At 37.9% G+C, this 24,972-nt stretch overlaps 1 protein-coding gene across 2 annotated transcripts in view; it reads left to right on the forward strand.

Moving 5' to 3' along the window:
* fbxw7 (F-box and WD repeat domain containing 7) overlaps positions 1-24,972 on the forward strand; it is a 162,669-nt gene that overhangs the window by 83,764 nt on the left and 53,933 nt on the right. The window contains exon 1 of one of the 2 annotated variants that reach the window (XM_084094240.1): positions 9,027-9,480. The exons of the other annotated variant lie outside the window; for it this stretch is intronic. Coding sequence (XP_083950366.1) covers positions 9,265-9,480 — 216 coding nt within the window. The 5' untranslated portion in view covers positions 9,027-9,264. Of the gene's footprint in view, positions 1-9,026; positions 9,481-24,972 lie in introns of those variants that run through there. 2 annotated transcript variants of the gene reach the window in all.

Here is a 24,972-nt window from a genome sequence, read left to right on the forward strand (position 1 = left end):
TCTCAAGCCACCTTGAGGCCCACTTAGAATTTCTGTTCTAGGGGAATAATGATATACAGTGGTTGGACAACAACACTGAAACACTGGCCAATATAGTGTTGGAGGTTTCACGCCTGTATATGCGCTGCCTGGTGGCCAATCTTCACTGATTTTACATTCCATCAGTAAGAGCAGAGTGTGAAGGTTGAATTAGCTGAGCAATAGCACAGCTGTACATCAACATAATAGGAGACATATCCGAGATCAAAAGAGGACTGTTGGTGCGCGTCTCATTGGCTCATCTGTGACCAGGACGGTCTTTGTGGTGTATCGAGAGCTATGGTATCCAAGGTAATGTCAGCATACCACCACGTAGGACGAACCACATCCAACAGGAGTAACTGTTGACGCAAGAGGAAGCTGCCTGAAAGGGATGTCCAGGTACTAACACTGATATCCACCTAACTCACTGCAGAATTAAATGTGCACCTTGACTCTCCTGTTTCCACCAAAACTGCTCGTTGAGAGTCAATATTCATGGTCGAGATGCTATAGCCAAACCTGCCTGGTGACTCGTTCCAATGCCAAATGTCGGTTTCATTGGTGCCAACAGTGTGAATCTTGGGCTGTGGACAATGAAACATGTATTGTTCTCTGACGTCTTTCCCACATTGGTGGGAGTTACAGTTTGGAGAAGCCTCTATAGGCTTAACACCTGGACGGTGTCGTGCCCAGAGTGAAGCACAGGGGTGGATTTTGGAGGACCATGTGCACCTAATGGTTCAAACATTATACCATAAATTAATGTATTTATTGAAAGGTACTTAAAATCTCAAGTTGAATTTATTGGGTTTAATACACACAATGACTTGTTACAGAAACTTCCATTTGACATGCCTGACTAATATAACCAGTGTTTGTGTACAAGAGAGAACGAGCACACAGGCAGTAGTGGACACCTGTCCTCTGGGAAACTGTTGGGTGAAGCGAAGTCAGAGGTCACGTAAAGCCTCTTTAATTAGATTGAAGGAATTTCTCTTGCATACCGAGCTGGTTTTTCATTCACTGAGGATAATTACATAGTTAGTAAATATTTCAAGAAAGGTATCATTTTACCACCGTTCAGAAGATTGTGCATCGAGTGAAGTGTTTGAGTGAGTCTGTGTGTGACTGTCATTGTGTGCTCTTCTGGATGAAGGTGGTAGAATACTTCATATTTATGGCTTTGATCGTTTGACTTCTGTAGAGCAGTTTTCAGGCTAGCGCACTGATTCATGTACTCTAAACTCTTCAAGGGTCTGAGTGTCATTCACCAGACAGAACTGAAGGAAACTAACATGAGGTTTACACACTCACAGCCTCATGCATCTATAATCTACAGCTCTCTGCTGTCTTATTTGAATATTTGGCTTTTTTATATTCAGTGTCAGGGTTGTTTATACAGGACCATGATCGCATCTTCTACCAAAAGATTGTGAGTTTCAACCCCATTCCTACAATTTGACAAAAAGCCTAAATGGTTAATCTTGTGAGATGTCATTTTTCACTCCAAAATCAAAGGAAAATTATACATAAAGGCCTGGTTTCACAAACAGGGCTTAGATTAAGAAAGACTTAGGCCTAAGTTGAATTAAAACATCTAGATGCAAAAAAACATGCCTTAACAAAAAACATTACTGGTGTGCGTCTTGAGACAAAACAATGGCTCTGACATATTTTATCAATATTTTATTGATTCCCAATGCCTCGGACACTAACAATCAATTACTTGCTGAATTGACTCTCCCAACTATTAATAGTCATTGTACTGCTGCTGTGGTCTTAAATATGGTAAATATGGAGTACATTTATGCCGGTCTTTAACTCAAGACTGAAGTGAGGACGTCAGGTGTGCTCTGACATCATGTCTGGATGGGCAGATGACTCTGTTTCCTGTGAGGTGGACCTTTCTTGTGAGAGCCCTTTAAAATGTTGCCTGGCAACCCCCATTATGTGTAAAAGTTAGATGAACAGGTGAAGAGTGACAGGACGCTGTCGCAATGAGGAAACTGCAAAAAAAAAATTGGATAATGAATTGAGGCAGGCTCACCTGTTCTACCAAGTATTTTACATTTTATGTCACCAAACGAAGAGAATTCAATGCCTGACATGTTACTACATTTCTAAATCCAAGTCTTTTATTTGGATTTATTTTCTGTGAAAATAATCTCTTTGCATTTTCATGCAGTTCCACTCTTAATCACATGAGGCCACCAAAGACTCAAAGTTTCAGTTTGAGTTGTGCTTTATCTGATTCTACTTCAGGTATTTCCAGTGAAGATTACCATATTGACATGCAGGAATCTGTGACAACTTTCCTGGGAGAAGCAGCAGTAACAGCTACGCAGCAACAATCCCAGGCCTCTTGGTTAATTTGCCATTTCCAGGTTTGAGCCAGCTGTGACATCATCCTCAATGTCAGCTCTTCTCAGACTACATGTGGACCAGATTTTTCTTTCTCATTGTGTTATACATTGTTTTTCATCTGCAAAAACCACAATCTAAATCTGACAGTTTCAGTTTCATGTACAGTATATCACTTTTATAAATAGAAATAATTGTTCAACATGACATTTTGTCACTCGATCAACACTACTCAACATTATGCCATTTAATGCTCATTCCACAAATAAATTGCAAGGATGCATTAAATTGATCAAAAGTGACTTCTAGTTCTGACTTCTACTTCTATCCTCTAAAGGATTTCTGTTTAAAATATAAGCTGTTTTTTTTTTTTTTTCAAACTTTCTATTCAAAGAATCTTAAGGATCATGTGACACTGAAGATGACACTTAGCTTTGCCATCACATTTTACATATTTTCATATAACATTTACATTTTTATATATAAAAAAGTTATTTTAAATAATAATATTTCACAATATTACTGTTTTACTCTATCTTTGAATTAGGGATGCACAGAAATGAAGATTCTGGGCCGAATATTGCACTTGGCCGAAAATTTAAACCAAAAATAAATAATAAATTAATTATTTTAGTTAACATTCAACAGTCAAATAGCAATTTATTTTCTTGCTAACTAATGAGTTTATGGACATTGAATAGATTTCTTGAGGTAAATGTAACGTTTAGTGACATTGTATTGTTTACAAGCTGTTTTATTGACGTCTTTCCCTGGTTGAAACACTGGGCGATTATGACAGGATTGATTTTGGTAAGATATAATGTATCTCTCAACTTACCTTAATTCCAAAACCATTTTGGCTCAAAACCGAAAATAGCTCTTTTGGCTGAAAATTTCCCTACTTTGAATATATGCTAATAAATGCAGCCTGGGTTGAACATAAGGGACTTTTTTCAAAAACATTAACAAAAATCTTACTAACCCCAAACTTTTGAACTTCCTCACCCAGACAACCTTTTTTTAGTGCTTTTCTAAATATCTATAGAAAAAATTGCATCAAATCAGCTTTTTTGCTTAAATCAACAATTTCAAGCAAAACTCTTATCAGCATCGCAAACTTTGCCTTATTTTTTTTTCTTTAGCAACTTTATTTGCTCTTAATAAAAACTGTGCAGAAAGAAACTGTGATTCAAATCCTGCTCAAAATATTATTAGATGTTTTGAAAAAAAAAAAAGAAAAAAGAAAAATTCAAATGCCAATGCCCTTGCAAACTGTCCATGTGGAAAACTCTTGTGTTAGAGCTTCACCAGCGGATTGCCTTTTTGTTCTAAATGTGAAATTGTCATAACTTTGTTTCTAAAGAGCCTTGTGAAGAGGGAAGTTTTTCCCTCAAGCAGCTTAAGCATAAATGATTCATAAGCATTTGAAATTGTAATGCTAATTTGGTTATTTTACTCTCGAATGAGTCGACTGCAGTTTGTGGCCTGGTCTGGGTGTGAGCACTACTTACTGTAGCTATACCATAATGTAGTTGCATGGTCTCTCACACAATAGTCTGTGATTTATTGAAATATTCCATTTTAGTGCTGTAGATGAAGAATGTGCATTTCTTTTGTGTTTCCTTTTTTATATATTTCTTCGCTGGTCTTTATTAGTAGAATGCAAGTGGACAACTTCCTGCAAAATTATTTTCTTTCTTTTTTTTTCACGATGTCACCCAAATTCCACTCAACTCAACATGAATATCCTTATTTGATGTCATCAGTGGTTTTTATTTTCAGTCTGTGAGTGTAAACCTAGTATCATGGTGAAGTTGAGAGCAGATCTGGCTTATTTAACCCAGTCATCAGGGCAGCGAAGGGAAACTGGTAACACTTTAGTTTGGGGTCCAATTCTCACTATTAACTTGTGTCTTAGCTTGCATATTACCAGCGTATTGGCTGTTTATTAGTACTTTATAAAGCACATATTAACCTCTTCCACTCCAAAGCATATTTTGGAATTCCGCCTGAATTTAACACACCCAAGTTTAAATATTCACCCTACACACATACAGTGTAGGAAATTTAAAGAACTGGTGTCATTGTACAGAAAACCCTTCAAATTTACTAAATCAGATTGCAAAACTTCATAAATAGCATTGTATGTGTTTAAAATATTATGATAAACGTAAAAAATAGGCCATTTTTATTTATTTTTTCCCCAGAATCCTGTCTTTGAAAGTCTGTGATTCAGGTACTGTTTGCTCTGGGGACCTGCTGATTATATTGTTTGATTCCCCTAGGTGTCAGTATCCACCAGAAAAAAAATACTTTTTCTCTATCAAATTCTAAACTAGAGTTATTCAAATGTAACCGAAGGGAGGTAAAGTGTCATTTTAGCGCCTGTATGGGTCCTTTGGAGTTTTCAAATACTCAAATGCAAAAAATGTTTTTACAAAGGACATTATCCCAAAAATCCTACTTTTAATATATGCTAAAGTACTTTACTTGATTATTGATAGATTTTCTTCATTTTCATTCAGGTTTAATCTTTGTATCTGAGAAACACAATATGCAAAATGGCATAAAGGAATGAGACCAAGTAACGTTAAAATTGTTTGTTTCGTGAATAAAAACAAACATTTTATTTTCCTTCATATTAATGCCTTATTCTGCATGACCATATTCTACATCCCCGTATCCTACCCCTTACCTATACTTAACTCTCTTACTAACTATCAGTAAGCAGTAAATTAGGAGTTTATTGAGGCAAGTCTGAACTAATAGTGAGTGTGTTCCCAGACTAAAGTGTGACTGGGAAACTTCTATGTGTATGTGCGTTAATGTACCTTTTGCTAGTGAATGGAGAATTGGGTCTTTTCACGTGGTCTGCTTTTCAAGACCCCTGTGACCTTAAGAAATGCCTCATGTCCTCGCTTTTCAGGGGACTGAAGCGAAAGTGTGTCAGAGCATGTGTGTCTGTCTGTCTCCTTGACTGTAGGTCTAATAGAAGAGTGAATAAGGCTAGCCCTCATGTATTTTCTGTCTTTTGCAGAATGCAAAATATTTGAAGAATATATCAGCAGGGCTGCCAACTCTCACGCATTGAGCGTGAGACTCACGCAATTGACACTTTTCACACGCTCTCACGCCACACATCCATTTTCTCACGCACAGAAAAATTGTGGAGCAAAGGGTTACTTTTAATATTAAACTAATTCTCAGCTCTTAGATTCCGTAAATTTTATTACGAAATTCAGACAAAAATACGTTTGGCGCTTGTAAATGTGACGTGACAGATCGCTGAGCGCCTCAGTTCAAGTGCACGTGAACCGATCATCACTTTTTTATTTAAAGATGCAGTACAATTTACCGAAAGTATACATAATATCGACCAATTAGTGTTTTTCAACCACGGAAAGAGGTCAATATAACAGCAGGAGAACAATTATGTCACATAACGTTACATTTACCTCAGGAAAGCCATTTAATGACCATATGTTAATTGAATAGAAAAAATAGCTAGAGAGGAGATTTTGCTGAGCATTATATTACATTTTTATTATATTTTTACTTATGTCATTAAATAATTGTTATTATAACAAAAACTGCATTATATTTAATTTAATTTGTTATTTTTAACCTTTAAAAATATCAGCAGATTGGGCCCTCTATGTTTACAGCATTAGGTGAGATTATTTTTTAAAATAAAATTTAAAATAAACATGTATCCAAATGAGTCAATATTGAATCAAAATCGGAATCAAATCACAATAATAGAATTGAAATCTTGAAATTTTTGTCAAGCAATAATAAAAACTGTATCCTATACCAGTCATTGTACAATGTAAACATTGTAACATGTTGTCACTAAACTGCATAAAATTCTATTTAGTTACCAAATGTTTTGACAATCACAATTACACTTATTGTGATGCAATATTTGTTTTTACATACACCATACATACATACATAGTTTTAGTATTAATTTTAATTCTTTAACTTATTTTAGTTTTTTGACAATGTATTGAAGGCAACATTTCTTAGTTTTTTTTAAAGCTTTATTTCAATTAACAAAAATTATTTAGCCTAATAGTTTGTTAAAAAATAACATCACTGCAAACCATTGGAGTTTTATGGTCTGCTTTTACGTTGTTTGCCCATGATTTCCTTTGTGTGAAGTTGTGGTTTGATCTGTCTTTGATCTCATAAATGAAAATTCCCTTTTCTTCCTTTCCAGACCCTAGTTTCTTCCCCTAACAGCCCTAGAGAGGCTATATTTAAAAAGCGACGGGCATGCAGAATAAAGGATTCCTCCTAACAGAAGGCTGTGCCTGACATTCTGCAGGAGCCAGGGTTAAATCCCTTGCATTTCTGGCATTCCCAGCAATTACCTTGTGCCAGTCATGCTATCGGGCCGAGGCTCAGCAGTGCACATACGGCACATAGTTGTGCGCCATGAGATTAGTTGAAGGCTTATGTGGGTCTGTATGAAGTGAGAGGAAAGAAGCTTTTGGGTTTCCAGGGCAGGTCTAAAAATGAGATCTGCCCTCTCAGGTCAGTTTGACTCGAGAAAACCCTGTGTCTCTGCATCATAGGACAGCTTTATATTCCACAAATGTACATTTTACTAGAGAAATTAAAAATGAGGCCCTAGAACAAAAATGCTCAAGCTAAAATGTTGGTATTGATATTTATCATTATCTTAGTTTTACACTGACCCTTCTTTACTATCTCAAACCCCAAACCCTAACTGTACAGTCGGATGGATTTTTCACTGAATCAAGAGCAGTTACTGAATCTGACTTACTCCCTGAACTGTAAGTTATTACTTTCCACAATAAAGTTGTGTACATAAGGATTGTGAAACTTAAATCATGTTATTACTAGGGTGTAACAGTGCATCGATATGGATCAATGCACCGATCAAACGTCTAACGATACGATGCATCGATGCCACACGTAAAATATCGATATAAGGTACCTTTATTTTGACACTCTCCACATCCTCACGTAACGTCCATCTACACATTTCCGCCAAAGCTTGCATTTTCGTTTACTCACAATACTATCTGCCGGTGTGTCTTTATAACGTTAATTTTCTCAGCTGAAATAGATGCCTGACTAGATTGACTGAACCCTAAACACATTTTGTCACAAAAGCCGGTATTGTCCACCGTCAAGGAATCGCGAGTTCATGTTTTACAGCAGAAACCGACAAGCCCACATGTTGTTTGTGAACACAACCCACTAAGTCAGTTTTAGTGAATCAGCACGCAGTATTCAGGTCAGGTGACAAGGCTGTTAGTCACTTCAAAAAGACGCGCTAGCTGAGAGGAGTTTCATCAACGCTGACTAAAAGTGATCGAGGATGGATCATTTCAAACTTGATGAACCCGTGATATCTTCTTCGGGGCGTAAAAGGAAAATAAAAGCTGAACTTTTTCACGGAACCTTGCTAAAGCAGCATGTTACAGTGGTGAGGGAAAAGCTCCCTGTATTGTGTGTAATCACAACAACAAAGTTTGTCAGGCGTCTATGTCAGCTGCGGAGATGACGTTACAAAGATGAACCGAGTGATTTTTATTATGTATCATGACAATTACTTGGTTTTGTTTAACTCTGAACCATGAAATGTGGAGTTATCTGCTTTTGCCAAAAAAAAAAAAAAAAAAAAAGACTGTTGGAGTTATCTGCTTTTGCTAAAAAAACTAACTTTTAATATATATATAAAAAACATACTTTCAATGAACTTTAATTTTGTGAGTTATTGTAACTTCATCAAAACAACCCGGCTGCAGTTTGATTGATATTACTTGGAATGCACAATAAGAAAAAAAATGTGAATGTGAACAAGAACAGAGTTATCTGTTTTTTCAAATGAACTTTGTTGTAAATGTCCCAATTGGGAGAGGGTGTGCAATTTTCAAAGTTTAATTAAACATGCATGTTATATATGTTGGTTGCATTTGTGAGTTAATAAAAATGGAACTGGTTGTGTAAACTTGGCACATAATATCTAAATATCCATAAATCAATCAATATAGCCCTGAATCGAATCGTAATCGCATCGCAGAATTTTTTTGCAGGTATCTGCAAATATTGCATCGCTGGCTGAGAGAATCAATATCATATCGTATAGTGATGAACTGTCCGATTTACACCCGTAATTATTACTGACTTCTAATCTGACCATTATGAAAGAGAGATTTAGGCACCTCTGCTGCTTAACAGAATTCTGTAGGAAACACTGATTTACAAGCCTTTAAAATGTTCGTAGTAGTCAGATAACATATTGAGCATGACTGCTGTCAGTCTACTGATGGCCATTCTAAAATGGGGACTCTTAGACCGTTAAAACGGCTTTGGCTGTATGCTCATACTACTTTTATTAGGCATGAATGCTGATTTAAACTTAGTAATTCTCTTCATAAGTCTGTTCATAATGTAATATTTCACAATGTTGGCAGTCAGTTAGCCCATAATGTGCCTTTGGTCCGTACTCAAGTGGAATTTGTCATCAAAACTTAGTGTTTTACTGTAAAGGTGGAGATGTGAAGTAATACATATCTACTTCTGATGTGAATCTCAGAGGGTACATTGCTCCATGGAGGGCTAGGGGAGTAGATTCCTATGCTTGTGTGCCTGGGTGGGGGCAGTCCAGTACAGGACAGCTGCTCCTAGGCCCAACAGACTCACTGATGACATCAGACCCTCTGATATTTTAAAAGGGGCCACAATCCAGGGCAGCAAACTTGGTGTGGACACTTAGAGCTGTTGTGTCTCTTAAAACTCAAAAACATTCTAGTGAGTTCTAGGGTAAATCAGTGATTCAGCCACTGAACAGAATCCCACAAATTTGCCTCCTCTGGGATATGACCTACTAGCCCTGGGTTGGCAATGCTGCGGCATTGCCCCATTCCCCGTTTCTCGTCATCCAGCCCGAGGAGAAAGATGACCAAGTCCTCGGGCAAGGAGAAGGCTCCCCTGGAGAGCCAGGCACTGGATCTGGCTGACCCCAAGGAGGTCACCAAGGAGCCTATACCCCCACAGAAAATCCTCAAGATCTTCAGCATCAACATCATAGCTCAAAGTCTGCCCTTCTGTCGCAGACGGGTGAGTCCCAGGAGTCTACACACGACTATGCCCTAAAGCATGCCCATTTTAATGCCATATGCTTTGCTCAGGAATTAAGTTCACTTTACTACAATTGTCTTGTCAGGATGTTTACTTGCATGTGTAAATGAGCAGATGCGTTCTTGGTCAGAAATGTGTATTTGTTATCACAGATGTGAGGTGACGCAAGTCTGTAGTGGGTGTTTTAATTATGGTGATTTTAAAACTATACTATTTTACTTGAAACATTTAGATCTTGAATAATACCAGTTTATACCCATTTTTTACTAGAAAATATATATTTACTTGACTCCTTCGGTTTATGTATAAGATTTCGTAACTGTTCCCCAGGAAATTTCAGTCATAGTATTTATTGCGCTTTTGGATTTTGAATGGAATCAGTGCTGTTTAAAATGCATCGGCAACTGCTGGGATAGTGAGTCATTGTTCAACCTTCAGCCTCCCTGTCGTTCTTAAACCAACAATAGCAGTAATTGCTTGGGCACAGTCAGAAGACTCAATATAGCAGCGCTGGTTTGAGCATGTCATCCTGCTACATTGATGTCATTTTAGTGCTGCTTTTTTAGAAGGTACATGTATTATGTAAGTCGCTAAGGGACATTGACAAAAGGGTGTGCTTTAGTAAAAAAACATTTGGGAATTCATCTTGAACATTTAGGTGGGTATAATAGGACCATATAGATGGGTGGATATAAAAATAAACACTATACGTTCAAAGAATATGGTGTCCATTTATGTTTGCGAGGCTTATTTCCCATGATTTCTTTAGTCGCCACTAAGATCACATCCGGTGACCTTAAAAAGACTTGCCTGGGAGTTCCTATTTTTAACCCTGCCCAGATCCAGAGAAAATGTATTGATTGGCTAGGAAAACAGCTGCTCACTGGTCTATGGAACCGTCCCACCAATCCCATAATACAGCGACACGTGTGCTGCATAGTCAAAGCGGGAGCGGCCGGAAAGACACTATACATGACAACTCTGATCATGGAGAACTCATTGCAATGTTACACCTCGCCAACTGGCTTAAAGTTTGACTCATGACCTTCCGGTATCAGCCATTTCGTTAAAAACTTGTTGGGGAATAAGGGCATTGGGGTATGACAAACAATCGTGTTTGTGTCTTCAAGTGGATGGGCTGAAGATAATGAGGAAATTAATTTTCGTCATCATTAATCATACTTTGAGAAACTTCTTTTTATAGACGCTTCCATATATGGCAGCCTCTATTGTAGTCTTAGGTGTCTAATGTCACTGGCTTTTGCATTTAGCTTCAAGTTATTGCTGTTATTACAGATGATCTCAGTCTTAAGAATCCTTTATCTGCAATTTGTCTGAGTAAGGAAGTTATACGAAGGAAGGCCATTAGTTGTGGGAATGATGGATATGTGGAGAAAGTGTCTGAAAACACACTACCGTTCAAAATTTGGGGGTCAGTAAGTTTTTTTAATTTTTTATATTTCAGTAAAATGTTGTTCTTTTGAACTTTCTATTCATCATTTCCACAAAAAATATGAAGCAGAACAACTGTTTTCAACATGGATAATAAGAAATGTTTCTGGATGACCAAATCCGCATATTAGAATGATTTCTAATGGATCAAATGACACCGAAGACTGGAGTAATGACTGCTTTAAACTCAGCTTTGCCATCAAAGAAATTAATTATATTTTAAAATAAAATAAATATTAGCCTTGGTGAGCATAAGAGACTACTAAAAAAAAAAAAAATAACATTTTGCAATATCTTAATGACACTAAACCTTTGAACTATAGTGTATAGTCACTTTCAGTGTTTTAGGAAGGGGTTTCCTCGAAAGGGAATCAATATATTTGGAGGTATCTGATATAAAAAATTTGAAAAGAGAATAATGAATCTAGTTGTATATAAATTACCCATGGTAATCTATTCATTTAAATGACTACCAGTGAGTGAAAACAGAAAATGTTTTACCCAAGTCATTAATATTGAAACCTTGCTGTATTTGCCACATCTGATTGTTCAGTGCTTAGTTTCTCACCCACCACCACCCATGTTCTCAAGAGACTGAGGATGTGGTGGAAACCAACCAAATGATAGCGCAGGGAGAAAGCCAAATAAAATGGTCTTTATCACTAATATACACATGTACTTCAGTATTTCCTCTAGGATTTTTTTCCAGCTGTGGTGGCAGGCTTTTTCCACAAGGGAGGGGGCATCGCCCATGGGTGATTCCCATTGAAACTTACCCAAGAATCATGAGCACTCACCGCTTTCTGAGGAATTGAAAAATTAAAACCAACCATCTCCATCAAAACAAATTACGCAAGATATTTATTTGCAAAGATATAAAGTGCCACTGTAAGAGAAGGCTATATTCATAATCTATGGCAAAAATACTATTATAAATTAGTTTAGTGGATAATACAGCAGCAAACTCTTTGGTATTGACTATGGAGGTGGAGATGTTGGAATGGAAGAGACAGATTCTGTGGACAGGTGTCCACTGACATTAGGAGTACTTTCTTAAAGTGACAGGACTAATCTGTGTTCCACATGGGCACATAAGCAATCTGTGGGAAGCAGAATTCTTGCTGGTTGGTAGGGGATCAAATACTTATTTCACTCAATTAAGTGCTAATCAATTTACAACTTTTATATAATGTGTTTTTCTGGATTTTTTTGGTTGATATTCTGTCTCTATCCGTTAAAATAAACCTACCATAAAAAAAATAGACCCTTCATTTCTTTGTAAATGGGCAAACTTACACAATCAGCAGGGGATCAAATAATTATTTTCCCCACTGTATATATGATAGATATGACAGAACAAGATAGGCTGTTAATAACCTTTTATTGCGCAAAAGTATTATAATATGAAAGGCTCCAATACAGAGCGACAAAGCGTTTATGAAAATAAATGCCAGATTGATGCGCTTAAAGCAACATGAAGTCACGGAGATTCGCATTGATAAATTCAAAGCACAAAGAGAAGAGATATTGATGCTTAGTGTATTATATTTATCCAACAGTTTATTGAGCCTTTTCTTTTAACAGTTTAAATTTCAGCTACTGTGCACATGAAGAACAATTCATACTTGCTCTCTACTCCAGTGTTGTGATCTAACAGACACCCGATAGAAAGATGACATGATTTAGAAACCGCAATAAGCTCCAGCAAAATAAAGTTAGTTTATGCAAAGCCATAGACCTTTATCTACAAATGAAGTATAATAATAGGAACATTGATCTTGGAGTGAGTTTCATCGTGTTGACTGTCGTATCCGAACGCAGCGCGCTGTTTGAAATCTGAATGGAGAATGACTGAGGAGAGATACGTTTCCATTAACTTTACCTTAACGACTTAAATGTTTATTAGTACCTCACATTAAGCTTTTGAATGGCTCTAGAAGTCTTGGAATATAGTGCACAAAAACCTTATGGTGCTTTACAATGTTTAATGCATTTAGTGGGGCTTAACTATAACACAGAATAGTGCGCACGATATCGAATGTCACTGAGAAGCTGCAGCCGCGGCGGGGTGGATTTTTGGTGTGGCGGCCTGCCGCCACAGAATAAATGTAGCGGAAACACTGTACCTTCCAGAAGATTAACTTCCGGAAACATTCCTCTTGAGGCTTGTCTTTGTTCTTGAGGAGTGGTGTTCAGAATTAATGCTGTCCCTTCACTTTCTTCTTTCCTTGTAAAATCAGGCCTCCACTGAGACAGCAGAGTCTCTTAAATTGAGAGAAGGAAGAGAAAAGATCAAAAATAGATATCTAAACCTCAACACCAAACAGGCATCCCCATGCCTAACCAATTGAGCAGCTGGTTTAGACACCACCTTGCAGAAGAGACTTGAGATCCACCAGCTGGCCCCAGTGAATGAAATTGCTTGAATTTCTCATGGTCCCCATAGGCCAATATAAGATCCTTGAAACTTCGCTCAGCAGGTTCTGCAGAGTCCTAAAGAAGCAGCAGCTTTTATCATTGTAGAAAGGAAATAACAAAAATGTCCTACAGGAATCAAACTTAGGTTGAAAATACGTTTGTTCATATCCAGATATTCTGTAAGTCCTTGTATGGACTTAGTTTCATGACAAGACACACACACACACAAAAAAAAGTTTAACTTTTTTAGCCCTTACTCTTATGCCATCTCAGAGACCCTCTTATAAATAGATGGCAACTGAGTTTCCAATGAAGAAATGCTGAGGAGACAAAACCATCTATTTTTCCCAGGCCTGGTATAGAAGACAGCTGTTTCTGAAAAGACCCCCAGGAAATGAACTTGTTTTCATGCCAGAGCACTTGGGTGCGTATTGCTTTTCTGTTCCGGATCTGCTTTGCCATTTGGGTAAAGTGATCCGGTCCTGCCCATCAATGCTATGTTACTGCCATGGTCACCATCAAGAGCCATTTGCTACTTGAGCTCTTACCTTTGGCCTGTAAGTCTCACTATGCCAGTTTCCTTAAAGGGATAGTTCAACCAAAAGTGAAAATGATCATATATTGACCCTCTTGTCATTCCAAATCCATTTTTAGAGAGGAATACAAAAGGAGAATTTAAGAACCTTCATGCTACTTTTTTCCACATTTCTTTGTCCCTCAAGCTCCATATGACGACTCTGAGTTTTCCAAAGTCTTCTGAAGCCATAGGAGGTGTGAAGAACAGACCAAAAATTGACAGTTTGTTAAAAAAATCTTTCTCCACAGCTCCCAAATAAAATATGGCATCATCTTTGACAATGACATTTGTTCATGAAACATGAAAAATGGTGAGAATTTGATGTGATGTGAACAACTGATTTGAAAGTTACAGCAAATCCAAAATTTTCAGTGAGAATGAATCCATCTTATGTGTTCATTCAATCACTGGGCTTTCTTAAAGCTGATGTTGGTAATAAAGAATCACAAAAACAGTGGACAAAAGCGAATAACACAACTTTTCTCTCTTAATCTTTCAATGAGAATTTTCTTACTATGGAGTCATAGTGCTCTGGCATTTTACTCCTTTTTTCAGTGACAGCACGAAACAATTGTTTTAATTGCAACTTTTTTTTAAGAGTACTGTTTCAAAATATGGATCTTGTCTACATTTGATTGCCAGAACTCTTAAAGTCTCTTTAAGCAGTCTCCTTTATGGTCTGATTGTGCAAGAATTTCTGTGTGTTTTAAAGTGAGCCATGTGCTAACAATCTCACACACAAGAGCCCGGCAGCACATACAAACAGATTTAAGTGTGGTAAATGCTACATGCTGTACAGTTCAGGCTTTTTTTTTTTAAGCTCTGGCTTTGAGGGTTGTCAGTGCACTTGGATTTGTTTTGAAGTGTTTGTGTTTCTGTGTGCTGTGATTAGTTCACGGGCTTATTTTTAAATGGAGACAAGATGGTGCTTGTCTTCATGTATGTGTAAGCTGAAGGGCAATGTGATGATCACACTGGTCTCATGAATCCTGTTGGATCAAGAGGCAGATGTGTCTCCTTTGGAAAACCCTCACAACTTTCCTTTTTTCAAGATGCATCAATAAAATGGATCCTGAAGTTTTGATGCTCGTATTTACTCACTTTGATTGTCAAGGTGTGCACAGACATCTTTAGAGTCAACTGCACTTGCATTCTGTTGTGTAGATCTTGTAGTGCTGCCTTTACAGGAGATTATTTCCTATACCTGTTAATTGTTTTGTGTTGTCAGTCTTTTCTAAGCTATTAAATAGTTGACTACACTACAAGCTATTAAAGTACTATAGTAAGTTATTTAAGGGAACATGGTGTGTGTGTGTGTGTGTGTGTGTGTGTGTGTGTGTGTGTGTGTGTGTGTGTGTGTATATATATATATATATATATATATATATATATATATATATATATATATATATATATATATATATATATATATATATATATATATATATATATATATAGGTGCACCAAATAGTTTGCTAAAAATATTGCTAAAAACATTTGGTGGGAATTTCTGGGGAATTAATTTATAATTGAATTACATATTTACCTTAAAGATGCAGTTTGTTGCACAGCGATTCAAGTGTATCAATATATCCCTTTTATTTCTTGACCTGTCTGAACAAACTGATTTCCTAAAAGGAATCCGATTCTACAACTCTATTTTAGAATAGAGAAAGATTTCAGGGGCACACATTTATTACCCCAGCCTCTAAGCAAACTGCCATTGTGCTGTGGGCATAGAAAATCAACCCGAACCTCATTCCCACTCTTGCAGATCTGAAAAGAGCAAAAGTAGTTTTTACATTTATTGAAACTCTTGCCATTCTAACTTGGCATTATCTCAGGTGGAAATTGTTTTACCTAGATGACTTTTCTTCACCTTGTTGTGTATGGGCACTGTTTGAGTATCTAGTCAGCTGATGTGTCCTCCCGCCCTTCCGTGCCAGCTCCTATGGGAGGAAGATGATGGGATTGCATTGCCCTTGAGCTCCAAATAACGCTGGGTGAAGGCATCTGCCCAAAGCTATTCTGAGCAGGCCCATTCCAGCGCTGGACATACAAACAGAAAGTGTTGGGCAAACAGTATTGTGGCATTCTCCATATGGGAAGGCTGGACTCCCACCAACAAACATTAAGGGATGTCAGGGATTTTACTTGTGTAGCTTTGTGTAGAAAAAATGTAGATGCCCACACTATTGTCAAGTCATGATTAAGCTATACTACTGAAGCTGAAGGTAAGTGGCTTACACACTGTGATCGGTGCAAGCCCAGCTGGCACAAAGAAGTGCTGACACTGTTTCTCAAGTTGCCCTTTGATGATTTTGGGCCACCCTCAGTACCCAAAGCTCCATCAATTCGAAAACCTGCTGATCTCAGACAGCGACTTTTCCCATGTGTTTGAAGACCTCCCACCTGCTGCAAGGCTGCCAAGAGGTGCTGACATTTCTTGCAGAGCTGGCAGTGCGGGTGAGAGGCTTTCTCCTGGCCCTGGAATGTGTCACGTGCTCCCAGCATCTGCCGAGAGCCAGGGGCCGTAACTGAAGATGGGGCTGCTTGGTTTAAAACACTCATGCATTTTAATATCCGGGACCATTGCAATAATGAATGTTTGTGCTAAATATGCTTTTCGACAGCACATTGTTGCTGTTAACAGCTTGTAATATGAGTCTGGTTATCGGGATATCTTGAGAGGGGGTAGTTGATTACTTCAGAATGGCAGGTCAAGTAACGGTTACCCTGGAACAACGTTCCTCCGTGGATAGCCTGACCTGACCCAACCCAACCTCAACTACACAGATTTTTTGTTTGTTTGTTTAAGCCCATTGCTGTGATGTTCTCAACAGCACAGACACACACTTTTGTTGTTAAAGGAATACTTTACCCCAAAATGAAAATTGTCATAATTTACTTGCGCTCATGTTGTTCCAAACTTTTCGAATTGACTTTTTTCTGCAGAAGATAATTTGAAAAAGGTTAACTAAACAGTTTTGGTTACCATTGACCTCCATTGTATTGACACAAAAAATATATATATATATATTTTATGTCCCACAGAAGATAGTCAGTCATACAGGTTTGGAGCGACATGCGGGTAAGTAAATGATGTCAGTTTCTTGCTGAACACTATGTCTGGTCTTCATCGCTAGTTCTTTGGGAATGTTTCTCACCTTTCACTCCCTCAACCCTTCTCCATCAGCCTATCCTCCCTACCCATGGCTACTTGGCTTGTCTGCGGTCCAGAAGCAGTCATTTGGCCATGGTGTAACTGACGCAGCTGTCTACATGGTTCATTTAATTTGGGCATAAGGTATGCCACTGCTTGTGTGGTCCAGCCTAGATTGCACTCTAGATTGATTGTGTGTGTAAGCGAGAGAGAGAGAGATAGATGGGCAGGCTCTCTGAATTTAGTGAAAAAGCAGAGACTGATTTATAGCAGACACTGGATAACAGAGATTCTGGGAGGCATTGCATACCCACTGCGTGCCTCACTGACGACTGAGCACGTGTAGCTAGCTGCATAGTTGGATGAGGATATCCTTTCAAACTGACCCCTGATTGGTTTCTCTATTTCAGTCCCATGATTTTGTCTCCAAGTCTTGCTCAGAGCAGTGTTGTTGTCAGTGTGACATCACCACTGAGTTCATCCATTATCATATGATATGGGCCGATTTGGTCTCAGCATTGTCTTGAACTGGCAAACAATGCAAGCACTTTGTTGCACACAATCCTCCATATATACAGACACTAGAGGGATAAGAGGTCCTTCAACATGCTTGGCCCTTGCTCTGTTGATATGTGGCCCTTTATAGCCCCTTTTAGCTTGTGATAGGAAAATGGATCATTTATAATCCTGCTGGTTAAGCTCTCTTTGTCTTAAAAATTTGAGGCTCCTTATGTTATGTCTGCAATGACTCGTGTCAGTTATTTTCATCTTCGTTGTTATATTATTTTAAGTATTTTCTTGAATTTCAGAGTTTCTATACTGGTCTGATGAACTTATCTATCATGACTGCATTCGGTAAAAGTGAGGTTGCTGCATCCATGCTGAGTTCGTTGCCCAGCTCAGGAAACTTGACTCTGATTCACAGATTGATCAAGACCGTGTATCATGTGGGTGATGGAGCGCAGGCATTCTCTACGCCTATTTATAAAACCTGCATATTAGCCTGCACATCCAAGAAAACATGCACCCCCACCCCTACCTGATGGTTGAAGGTTTATAACTTATAGGTACAATAATTCAAAGTGTCCAAGAATGCTGTACGATAATGTATTTTGATTCTTTAGGGACTAATTCGTAAATTGATTTAGGTCCAAATACAGGCTTGTAGGGAATAATTAAAAAATTTTGCTTAGTCCTTGTCCTACTTGATTCTGAGCCCAGTTAATTTGATTTCATTAATGGGATCTCACTGAGTTGAGATGCTGAATAGACGGTTTGGCGGTATGTGCATGAATGTAACCCATTGACATGCCTGGCTATTAATAGGTTCCTTGCATTACCATCAACTTGACTTGAGCATTGCATAGTCATCTCTCCATTTCAAGCCGATCACAACCAATCATTTTAGTCAAGGGCCTTGGTCTTAAGAGGTGCGTCACTTAAGCAACAACAGCACAGTGTCCTTCCTTCTAGAAGTTGAAGTCCTTGTTTTTATGCAATATAATTCCTAACACTTATTTATTTACTGTTTACCAAACAGCCTTATGTGCTCACGGCCATTGCAATGCATTTACATGGACGAAAGTTTAAAAAAGCAAGGAAAGTGTTGCTTATCAGGTTTTATACTCTATAGCTGTCGGGATTCCTCTTTTTTTCATTGTTTCTGGAGATTTTCACACATCAGCATTTCCTATTGTATGTGAAATTAATCTAGGATTAGATTTACCACAATCAAGTGATTTTCCTATGGCAGAAATGTGCACATTAATTGTTGCCTTAATCTTTGAAAGATGTTCTACTTGCAAATACTTCAATAATTTGTATCTATTGTCGATCACTTGAATCTCATTAGACATTGTTTTGGCAAAAACATTTAGGTTAATAATATTGAACAAAATGAATAATTGATATCATGTAGGCCTTTTAAGTTGTGCTGCACAATGTTTAGTTATTTGAACAAATTTGAGTTAACTTTTTGTAAGTCAGGTTTGATGGCCTCACTGAATATAAAAGTTCAAGTTGTTGTGTTGTATAACCACATCGAGTTAAATATTCATGACTTGCTCATCCAGCACATTTCGAGAACCCTTTTACTGCTGACTTGACATAAGGTGCCCAGACCTGCTCAGTCTACAGATTGCATGCGTGTCAAGTGATCCATGCTTTTAATATGATAATAAGACTGTAGAAAGATTTTAAACACAGCCTACTTGGTGATTCACTTATTAGGTGAGGTTATGTTTCATGTTTATGTAACATCTCTCTATATGCATTAAGCAGCTAAAAAAATGACCTGTTTTTGTGTATAAGAGGACATTAAGACATCCAGTGCTAGATAACATGTAATATCAGTGTGACATGCATTGGATTTTTTTGCAAGAGATGGAATGAAATTTCGGCTACCGAAAAATTAATGGGTAAAAATGGCATTTCTGGTTTTTGGCTGAAAGATCAAATGTGAGCCAAAGTTTCACTCTCGCTCTAGCTGTTATCACTGCATGGTGTGACGCTCCGCTCAATATTCTGCCCTATGCACATGCGGAGCTCAGTTGCTCATGCTCATCGGAAAAGCAAAGTCAGCTCAAATAACGCGCTGACATACAATTTCTATGTAGTAGTGTATTTGTTTATGTTTGCAATAGCCCTACTGTGCTGTAACATGGTGTGGTTATAGCCGTGCTTGGCAACACTGGTAAAAAATGACGCTACCCTCTCATTTACTGATCCACTCCCAGCTACACTCTGCTCACATGCTCTGATAATAATAGCTTTGTAGGACTATACATTATTTGTATAATTGGCCAAAAAAATTAATCTGTTAAGTGTGATTGTTGCATAGAACTGAATAAAGAATAATATATTGATTTAATATTAATATATTTTCTGTCCAATTTTAGTTACTTTCAATAGAAATGTGGTTATTTTATTGACTTTATTTTATTTTATTTTATTCAGTATCATTAAAATGATTGAATTTCATTTGTCTAATAGTAATACAATTATACATAAAAAGCTAATTTAAAATAATAAATAATTTTTAAAGAGTGTTTTCGGTTTTCGGCCAAGTGCATCCTGAATGTTTTGGCCCAGAACTTTCATTTCAGGGCATCCCCTACCTAATTGTTAATTTATAGGACCACTGGCTTAATTGATTCTCCTCACTCAGACCTGATCATTGGATGTTATTAGCCACCTATATGGGTCAGTAATTCTAGGCAGCTGACTTGTTGATAAATAGATGAAAAATTGGGCAAAGACCCGCATTTATGCTCAAATTGACTGCCAACAGCAACTTTCTTCAAATTGCTTGCAGCTGCTTCTTGTCTTGCAGCTTGCAGGTAGTGTTAAGAATTTTAATGTCTAACGAAAAAAGCAGCTAAAGTTGGAAAGTTTGTCAGTTTCGATTTGTTAAAAAAAGAAGGAAAAAAGGTAGAATAAGTAAAAGGTTGCATTCAGAGTTATCAAACTTTTCAAAGCAACAATGTCTATTTGGTTGAAATGAGAGAAGGCTGATAAATATTGAGAAGATATTAAGCTATAATGTCAAGGCTATTATGAAAGATATCTTTTACTTTTATAAAAGATCAGTATGCCGTTGTCTCAGTAACTTTTTATACCAAATTAAGCACCAGTCTCCATCATTTCACTTCCCTAGTACAAAGTTTGGTCTTTACAGTGTGCAGATATACATTTCCTGAGAACTTCTGAAAGTATCTGGTCTCAAATGATTTGTGCAGTGCTGAGCAAATAAGATCACTGTGTCCTTAGACAAAAAAAAAAAAATTGAATTGCGGTTGCCTTTGCAGATGAGCATGAAGTGGAAAGCTAGTCGCATTTGCATTTTCTTGCTATGTAATATTTGGATGATTGGTTGTTATGAGACTCTCTTGGGCCGGTCTCTGAAGATCAATCATGTGGGATGACTTTGAGAATCTAGCAGGTCTTTTGATTCTGTGTTTAGTCTTATAGTCAGTCCCTGGTTCCTGATCTTCATCTCAGACGGTCTCTTTAGGCCCACATCTACTCACCGTCTCTATCCTCAAAGAGCACAGTGTTCAATGGAAGATGGACTTGAAAGTGTATGATATCGCAACACAGATGAATCTTAATGCTTGTGTTTTGGGGCTCCGTTAATAAGCACAACTGGGTTTAGTATACATGAAAGCATTCTAATGGCAACATTGGTCAACCCTAAAGGATAAAGGGGGCGGGTGGATTCTTAAAAGATTCTCTAATGAAGTAGACCAGCATGTATATCTTAAAAGTATGTGTTAGATGTATTTGCAGATTTCATTGTTGGAAGACACTTGGGGTTGTTTCAGTCTAGTTTCCACCATCTCTAATATTGTAGACTTCTAAGGTCAGAGAGGAACGGCTTGTGTGTTTTCACTGTTCAGAGATCAGGAGTGTGGAATCTGCAGGCTTTGGCCGTTCTCAGTGCTTGGAATGATGTCAGGAGCGCAGTATGTCTTCTCCGGGGTGGCAGAAGTGACTTCAGGCCAGATCACTGCGGTCTAAGCCTCCTGTCTTTCTCGTTGGACATTAGTTCAGTGAAAAGATCAGCTTCATTGGTGTCCTTTTCACTTTGTGCTTGTTTGCTGTTTGGAGACCTTGTGATATTTGTTCTGCAGTTCTGTAGTTTTCTTTATTACTTATATGGTTTAATGACAGATAAAAAAGGAAATATTTAGTTTAAAATGCTCTTATCAAGTTCTTAGAAATGGGTTCTTTATATTATTAATCTTGGTTTCATACAAATTTTCAAGAAAGGTTACCATTAAATCACTGTATAAACTGTGATTTTAATAGTGCAATAACAATTTTACTGTACAGTTTGAATGCATGTCTGTTTTAATCTTTTTTTTTTTTTAATGGTGAAAACATTTTTACTAACAATTTATCAATTAATATTTTCTTTTTGGAGAGTTTCACCCAATTGCATGTTACAACCTTACCGTCACACATTATCTATTGATAAAATATGACATTTTAAGAGACTTGCTGACTTTGATGCACAATCATGAGGATATGCAGGGGTCCTCTCTACCATAATTTTCTTTCTTGCATGTTTCTGCTTGTTAGTTGTACCACATAACTCTGATCTGGCAGACAAAAGTTTTGGAAAAATAGTCTGTGTATAGTATGAGTTTGTGTTTTCATGATTTTACATGTCATTATTTTTCATCAACTGATTAATTGGTAAATTTACTGTGGTGATTATGAGGGACTAAAAGCACTTTCTTTCACACTTGTCACACTTTCCCTTGCTCCTGTTCCATTTATATTAATGTTTGTCAAACACCTTGTGTTTTAGTTTGCTAATTAAACTCCTTATGTAGTCTCCTGGGGTGTTTAAGTGGTCTACATCCGCACGCAGAAACGCACACATTTTACTGCATTAGTCTCCCATCAGCATGCACAGACGCCCTGGCCTTTTGTTTATCCCCCTCTCCCCTGTTGATTTCCATCCATATCTGTCTTCAATCATTCTGACGGAAGGGCTGCAGAGAGTCGGAATACTGATTCGGAATGCTCCATCTGTGCCACTGATTATTAAAGGCAGTCCTAGTGAAGTCCTAGTTTGTTTGTTTTTTCATGAGGAATGATGCTTTCTGTGTAGATGACAACATCTGATACATGTTCATTTTTTATAGTGTATTTGCGTTCTAGCTGTCACCAATTTCAAAGAGGAATTGGGTGTGGGAAAACTGTAATTTGTGCTACAGTGAAAGCGTAACTCTTGCTAAACTAGTGATGTAATTGTTTTTTTCTTTCTTTTTCTATGTTCACCCTCCACTTCTGATGTCATCGCTGGATTGGCTCATGGTAGGTAAGCAGAATCTTTTCTAAAAAGCCATACTTCAATGCACTACATACATTTCCCCCTGCAGTCAACTAAGCATTTCTCATAGAAGTGCTGTTTATTGTGCACCATTCGTTGGTGAACAGCAGGTGGCAGTGTGGTCTAACAGCTGATGTTTTCATTGAGATTGGCTTCTCACTACTAGAACCTCTCTAAGCGCTCCCATAATGCTTCATCTAGCCGTTGCTGTTCATTGATGCTGTTTATTCTCGCTATTTTAAATTGTTCCACACTGCGATTACACTGGTAAGTGTAATTGAGTGATGGCACTGGTCAATGGTTGACCATCAGGTCAAAAGGTTTCTAGCTGATAAGTGAAAATCAATTAAAATGTTTTTAATATCGTTATCGTTTAATATAAGTTAACTTATGTGTACACACAAAAAAATGCAAAAACTGTACCTTTAGGGCTACAACAGCTCATCACTGGGGCAGGACCCTCAAAGGGACCAATCTGCAGGTTTTGGCCAATCAGAGTTTCAGATTTCTCGTAGTGTATGATGGAACAGACGCCTTTCTTCGTTTTGTTCCATCCAGTCAGAGGATATCAAACATGTTTGATATTTTAAGCACACTTTTAAAATGCATTGTTTTCATTTGCCATGCGGTTCCTAGCAATAAGGTGCAAGTTTCTGTGTTTATGTTCATAACTACTTTTAGTGTGTGATCCTAGTAGTAGTTTGTGAGTTTGTGTTGCTTAGTTTTTCTCTGTTAGGCTACTATTTACAAAGACAGCAAGTGTATGATGCCTAGTGTTTTCAAATCTGTTCAAAGTAGTTTATTCAAGCCTTTACGGATACAATTTGCTACCCCAGTGATGAGCTCTTGTGCTTTTCTCTTTTTTTACACTGTAATGAATCCGATTATGAAATGAGTAATTTTGTGGTGGAAAAATAATTTCTTAAGTGTTTCATTGTTAATCTAGCCAAACTCATTGGTAAGAGTTTCTCTGGATGTTAATCGCTGTGGTTGTCCTGTCACTACCAAACTTGAGAAATACAGAGTTTCTTTCACTCTAGCAGGCTTTAGCAATTGGTCAGCCTTGACTTTTGGTTGAAGAGGTCAGTGGTCAATTTATGTAGTCATGGCTTGAAATGACATCACTGGGATGGTATGGAACTCACGTAGTCTAGATAAGATAACACATGTTGGCTCTTCGGGTGCATAGTGAAGGCACTTGAGCTCAGGCAGCATGAGCTTGTTGCTGCCCGTTCTTGGCTTTGAATAAGAGTGCCATTGTTGGCATAGTGGAATTGTTCTGCCGCGCACTACGGAGGTGGCCTGAGTGTTGTGTTAACCTTGGGCTGTGAGTCACTGATCTAAGGCCAGGGAGCGATCAGATAACTGAATTTTCCTGCAGCGCACTTTGTGACAGCACAGTGGGCGCACTGTATTGTGGAACCCCCTGCAGCCTCTCCAATAGTTCAGACTAAGCAAGCTGAGTGGCCGACACGTGTCATGGGGGCAGAAGTCATTGCCAGCGGAGGGGTGGTTGAGATGAGGGACCTTGGGAGCCTGGCAGTGCATCAAAAGCACTGTGTCTTTACAAGATGGTGGTTAAATCCCCCTTCTGCCTGAATTTCTTTCTATTAGTTCATTTTTGCAAGGCTATTTTCAGCTACATCCTGTTAGAAAAGTGTTTTGTAGTAAAATCGAGGTCTATGACGCAAATACCAGCCTGTGAAACGGGGCTTGTCAATCCACAATAGTAACCAGAGTCTAACTCAGCAGACCATAAAAAGAAACGAACCCTAATGAATTAGCATCAGAACCAGCCAAATTGAATGGGAAAGTTGCGTTTAAGAGCTGTAAAGCATTTTAATGTTCTCTTACTTCTAAAAGCTTTGGTTTTCCATTTTATCAGCCTGAAACAGAGCCGCAGAAGCCTTTTTTGTCAAGGCTAAGCTAAGATCCAGAATGTGGTGAACACTTTCTCTTTCTTGTCTCTCTTTTTCCATTCACATAAAGTGATTAAATGGAGCCTTGTCTTGTGATGAG

Source organism: Abramis brama (assembly GCF_963993115.1).
Source record: "Abramis brama genome assembly, chromosome: 2".
NCBI classification, from domain to species: Eukaryota; Metazoa; Chordata; class Actinopteri; order Cypriniformes; family Leuciscidae; genus Abramis; species Abramis brama.